This window comes from Schistocerca nitens, chromosome 5 (assembly GCF_023898315.1).
Source record: "Schistocerca nitens isolate TAMUIC-IGC-003100 chromosome 5, iqSchNite1.1, whole genome shotgun sequence".
In the NCBI taxonomy this organism is placed as follows: Eukaryota; Metazoa; Arthropoda; class Insecta; order Orthoptera; family Acrididae; genus Schistocerca; species Schistocerca nitens.
Genome location: NC_064618.1, coordinates 256,882,643 through 256,888,837, shown reverse-complemented (window position 1 = coordinate 256,888,837; position 6,195 = coordinate 256,882,643). Strand labels below are relative to the sequence as shown.

The following is a 6,195-nucleotide window of genomic DNA, read 5'->3' as shown; positions in this document are numbered from 1 at the left end:
CTAAGGTGGTGGTCCGCCTAGATGTGACGTTGGGATCTACATTGATCGGTAGACTTAAACCTCATTAAGACGCAATTAAGAGCTCGTCCACTGATGCTGAGGTCACTGGAGCACAAATCTGTGTTATGGAAGTATGCCAATAGAAATAGGCCTTTTGAAAGAAATTTTACCAATATTTGACTTAAACGACTTAGGAAAACCACAGAAAACCTTAATCCGAATGGAAGTCCGGGATTCGCACCTTGCTCAGCTCGAAACCGAGTTTTGTTTCTTAACTACTGCCTCTTGATCCTAACACACAGTACATCAATGAAGCCCGAATTATAATTATTCTCGAGTGTCACATTTGGTTCACGAATTAAACAAATTCCAGTTGAAATCTGTCGGGAACGAACCACGTACAAACTTCATTTCAAGTTGTCGTATCTCAAAGGAAGTGCTGCATCACTTTAAATCTGATTTGTGTCACTAAATATCTATGGAAGGAAACCCTGTTTCGGATGTTTCTTGGAAGGTCCCTTCTTCTTAGAGCACATTAGGTAATCTTGTTTGGTGAATGGAATAATCTTTTTATTTCTTCAATTCTTTCCTTCCCAGCTGTGGTTTTCAGGAAATTTTCCTTACTATCAAGCAAAACTGTGTTTATCCCTATTTGTGATAGGAATAATTCTTATTTGTCACAGGAAGCACTGGTGATTCCTGTATATGAAGGGCTTATTCAATAGTGGTACAAGTCCATTACTTCCACTTTTCTGTCTATAATGCTTCTGAAATTAATGAGCCAAACAAACAGAAAGGAAGTTTCTTCTCTAGCAAGAAGCCATATGCTTCAATATTTCTGGTATCTCAACTGCAGATTTTTCAGCACTCATTTAACTTTAGGACTTTGTGTTTCAATGTGAACAAAAATGGACTTGTACGACTATTGAAATAAGCCGTTCATATAAAAATGGAAGACGAACGAACCCGCAAAATTACAGACAAAGATCCGTCATATCGGTTTGCTGCAGAATACTTGAACATATTCTCAGTTCGAATATCATAAATTGTCTTGAGACCGGGAAGCTTATGTCCGTGAATCAGAATTGTGTTAGAAATCATTGCTCGTGCGAAACTTAGCTTGTCCTTTTCTCACATGATACACTGCGAACTATGGAAGAAGAGCAACAGGGAGATTCCACATATATAGATTCCCGGAAAGCATTTGACATGGTCCCACATTGCCCATTGCTTAACAAAGGTACCTGCATAAGGTATAAGTTCACAGATATGCGAGTGGCTTGAAGACTTCTTAAATACACTACTGGCCATTAAAATTGCTACACCAGATGCAGATGATAAACCGGTATTCATTGGACAAATATATTATACTAGAACTGACATGTGATTACATTTTCACGCAATTTGGGTCCATAGCTCCTGATAAATCAGTACCCAGAACAACCACCTCTGGCGGCAATAACGCCCTTGATACGCCTGGGCATTGAGTCAAACAGAGCTTAGATGGCGTGTACAGGTACAGCTGCCCATGCAGCTTCAACACGATACCACAGTACATCAAGAGTAGCGACTGGCGTATTGTGACGAGCCTGTTGCTCGGCCACCATTGACCAGAGGTTATCAGTTGGTGAGAGATCTGTAGAATGTGCTGGCCAGTGCAGCAGTCGAACATTTTCTGTATCCAGAAAGGCCCGCACAGGACTTGCAACATGCGGTCGTGCATTATCCTGCTGATATGTAGGGTTTCGCTGGGATCGAATGAAGGGTAGAGCCACGGGTCGTAACACATCTGAAATGTAACGTCCACTGTTCAGACTGCCGTCAATGCGAACAGAAGGGGACCGAGACGTGTAACCAATGGCACCCCATACCATCACGCCGGGTGATACACCAGTACGGCGATGACGAATACACGCTTCCAATGTACGTTCACGGCGATGTCGCCAAATACGGATGCGACCATCATGATGCTGTAAACAGAACCTGGATTCATCCGAAAAATGGCGTTTTACCATTCGTGCACCCTGGTTCGTCGTTGAGTACACCATCGCAGGCGCTCCTGTCTGTGATGCAACGTCAAGGGTAACCGCAGCCATGGTCTCCGATCTGATAGTCCATGCTGCTGCAAACGTCGTCGCCGGCCGGAGTGGCCGTGCGGTTAAAGGCGCTACAGTCTGGAACCGAGCGACCGCTACGGTCGCAGGTTCGAATCCTGCCTCGGGCATGGATGTGTGTGATGTCCTTAGGTTTAATTAGTTCTAAGTCCTAGGCGACTGATGACCTCAGCAGTTGAGTCGCATAGTGCTCAGAACCATTTGAACCATTTTTGCAAACGTCGTCGAACTGTTTCTGCAGATGTTTGTTGTCTTGCAAACGTCCCCATCTGTTGACTCAGGGATCGTGACGTGGCTGCACGATCCGTTACATCCATGCGGATAAGATGCGTGTCATCTCTACTGCTAGTGATACGAGGCCGTTGGAATCCAGCACGTCGTTCCGTATTACCCTCCAGAAACCACCGATTCCATATTCTGCTAACAGTCATTGGATCTCGACCAACGCGAGCAGCAATGTCGCAATACGATAAACCGCAATTGCGATAAGCTACAATCCGACCTTAATGAAGTCGGAAACGTGATGGTACGCATTTTTCCTCCATACACGAGGCTTCACAACAGCGTTTCACCAGGTAACTCCGGTCAACTGCTGTTTGTATATGAGAAATCGGTTTGGAAACTTTCCTTATGTCAGCACGTTGTAGGTGTCGCCACCGACGCCAAACTTGTGTGAACGCTCTGAAAAGCTAACCATTTGCAAATCACAGCATCTTCTTCCTGTCGGTTAAATTTTGCGTTTGTAGCACGTCATCTTCGTGGTGTTCAAATGGTTCAGATCACTCTGAGCACTATGCGACTTAAGTTCTGAGGTCATCAGTCGCCTAGAACTTAGAACTAATTAAACCTAACTCACTTAAGGACATCACACACATCCATGCCCGAGGCAGGATTCGAACCTGCGACCGTTGCGGTCGCTCGGCTCCTGACTGTAGCGCCTAGAACCGCACGGCCACACCGGCCGTCTCATCGTGGTGTAGCAATTTTAATGACCAGTAGTGTAATAGAGCCCAATATGTTGTCCTAGACGGAGAGTGTTCATCAAATACAAGTGTATCGTCAGAACTGCCCCCGGGAAGTGTAATAAGACTGCTATTAATTTAAGTATACATAAATGATCTAGCGGACAGGGTGGGCATCAAATTGCTGTTGCTTGCTGTTGAGGCAGTGATGCACGGGCAGGTATCGAAGTTGAGTGACTTTAGGAGGATACAAGATCACTTAGACAAAATTTCTGGTCTTCCTAATGGAAGGCTGCTAGCTCTAAACGTAGATAAATGTACGTTAATGCAGTTAAGTAACACACCCGTAATTTTCGGATACAACATTAATAGTGTCCTGCTTGACATGACACGTCGCCTGGGGGGTAACGCTGCAGAGCGATGTGAAATGGGAAGGCCATGTGAGGATTGTAGTTGGGAAGGTGAATGGTCAGCATCGATGTATTGGGACAATTTTTGGAGGAGGGGGAGGAAGAGGAGGAGGAGGAAGAAGAAGAGATTAGTGTTTAACCTCCCACCGACAACGACGTCATTAGAGACGGAGCACAGTTTTGGCTTAGGGAAGGCTGGGGAAGGGAATCGGCCGTGCCTTTTTTCAAAGGAACCATCCCGGCATTTGCGTAAAGTGTACTAGGGAAATCACGGAAAACGGAAATCGTGATGGCCAGATGCAGGTTTGAACCGTCGTCCTCTCGAATGCGAATCCCTTGTGCTAAATACTGCACCACCTCACCCGGTGAGAATTTTGGGAAGTTGTGGTTCATTTGCAAAGGAAACCGCAGATACGACACTAGTGTGACCAATTGCTGACTACTGTTATAGAGTTTAGGATCCTTACTAAGTCAGATTAAAGGAAGACATCGAAGAAATTCAGAGGCGGGCTGCTTGATTTGTTATCGATAGTTTCGAAAACATGCAAGCGTTACGGAGATGCCTCGGCAACTCAAATGGGAATCGCTGGAGGGAAATTAAAGTTCTTCTGGGAACACCACTGAGCAAATTTTGAGAACCGACATTTGAATCCGTCTGTAGAACCATTCTACCGTCACCAGAATACATTTCGCTTAATGACGACAAGATACTAAAAACTAGAGCTCTTACGGAACCATGTAGTCACTCGTTTTTTCATCGCTCTGTCTGCGAGTGTAACAGGAAAACAAACGGTTAGTAGTAGTGCAGGGTACCCTCCGCCACGGACCGTTCGGTATCTCGCGAAGTATCTACGTAGATGTAGATGTAGATCCACAGTGATAATATGTTATACACTGAAGCACCAAAGAAACTGATATAGGTATGAATATTCAAATACAGAGATATGTAAACAGGTCGAATATGGCGCTGCGGTCTGCAACACCTATGAAGACAAAAAATGTCTGGCACAGTTGTTAGATCAGTTACTGCTGCTACAACGGCAGGTTATCAAGATTTAAGTGAGTTTCAACGTAGTGTTATAATCGGCGCACGAGTATGGGACACAGCAACTCCGAGGCAGCGATGAAGCGGGGATTTTCGCGCACTAGCATTCCACGAGTGCACTGTGAATATCAGGAACCCAGTAAAACATTAAATCTGCGACATCGCTGCGGCCGGAAAAAGGTCCTGCAAAAACGGGACCACCGACGACTGAAGAGAATCTTTCAACGCGACAGAAGTGCAATCCTTCCGGAAATTTGTGCAGATTTCAATGCTGGGCTATCAACAAGTGTTAGCGTGTGAACCAATCAACGAAACATAATCGACATGGGCTTTCGGATTCGAAGGCCCACTCTTGTACCTTCGATGACTGCACAGTAAAAGGATTTACGCCCCGCCTGGGCCCGTCAACACCAACATTGGACTGCTCATGACTGGAAACATGTTGCCTGGTAGGACGAATCTCGTTTCAGCTTGTATCGAGCTGATTGGCTTGTACTGGTATGGAGGCAACCTCGTGAATCCATGGACCCCGCATGTCAACAAGACTCTGTTCAAGCTGGTGAAGGCTCTGTAATGGTGTAGGGCGTGTGCATTTGTATTGATATGGGACCCCTGATTCAACTCTAAGAGATGACATGTACGTAAGCATCCTGTCTGATCAACTGCTTCCATTCATGTCCATCGTGCATTTAGAAGCACTTGGGTAATTCCAGCAGGACAATGTGACACCTCATACGTGCAGAATTGCTACAGGGTGGCTCCAGCAACACTCTTCTGAGTTTAAACATTTCCATTGGCCAACAAACTCCCCAGAGATGAACATTATTGAGCATATCTGGAATGCCTTGCAGCGTACTGTTCAGAAGAGATCTCCACTCCCTCGCACTCTTACGAATTTTTGGTCACCACCGCAGGATTCATGGTATCAGTTCCCTCCAGCACTACTTCAGACGTTAGCCGAGCCCGTGCCACGCCGTGTTGCGGCACGTCGGTGTGCTCGCGGTGTCACTACACGATATTATGCAGGTGTACCAGTTTCTTTGCCTCTTCAGTGTAGTATAGTAAATTTCTTCGATGTTTGAATCATGTATGATTTATCCGATTAAATCTGACAGCCTCAGTCTCAATATAAATACCCTAATCCATCTATATACATTGTCTTGTATCAATGATCTGACACATCAGCTCATTGTTGCATACTGCTAGTGAAATGTCTGGTTGGTTAAAAAATAAGGAAAACGTTTCAGGACGCCCTGTCGTTTGCCAGGTGACACGGTTTATTGGCCACTGGCTCATCGTTGCATCATCTGATTTCATGGACTGGGGTGCATTTCCTGAAAACAACAAGTTAATTATGAAATTAGTTCGAGGATTAGAAGGTTCAAATACTGAGGACAGAGATAAAAAACACGAGAACAGCAGCCATAAGGAAGAATCGTGATAAATATGATATGTTGTAATTTAAAATTAGAGAAGTTGAGTTTCTAATTTTAGCTTTTTATTTTTCTGTTGCAGAACGCTTTCTAACGTGAGACACTTGCGAACCATCGAGGAAGGAGTTTTCGAAGGTCTCATAAATCTGCGAACAATGTGAGTAACAGCGTTTCATATCTTGCATGCTCTCCTAATACTTTCATTTTATCATAACGAAAACAGCATCATGA

At 44.8% G+C, this 6,195-nt stretch overlaps 1 protein-coding gene across 1 annotated transcript in view; it reads left to right on the top strand.

Moving 5' to 3' along the window:
* Positions 1-5,741: 5,741 nt before the first annotated feature.
* Positions 5,742-6,195, top strand: part of LOC126260373 (lutropin-choriogonadotropic hormone receptor-like) — a 341,279-nt gene continuing 340,825 nt past the window's right edge. The window contains exons 1-2 of the mRNA XM_049957702.1: positions 5,742-5,968; positions 6,047-6,121. Of these exons, the coding sequence (XP_049813659.1) occupies positions 5,742-5,968; positions 6,047-6,121 (302 nt within the window). The remainder of the gene's footprint in view (positions 5,969-6,046; positions 6,122-6,195) is intronic.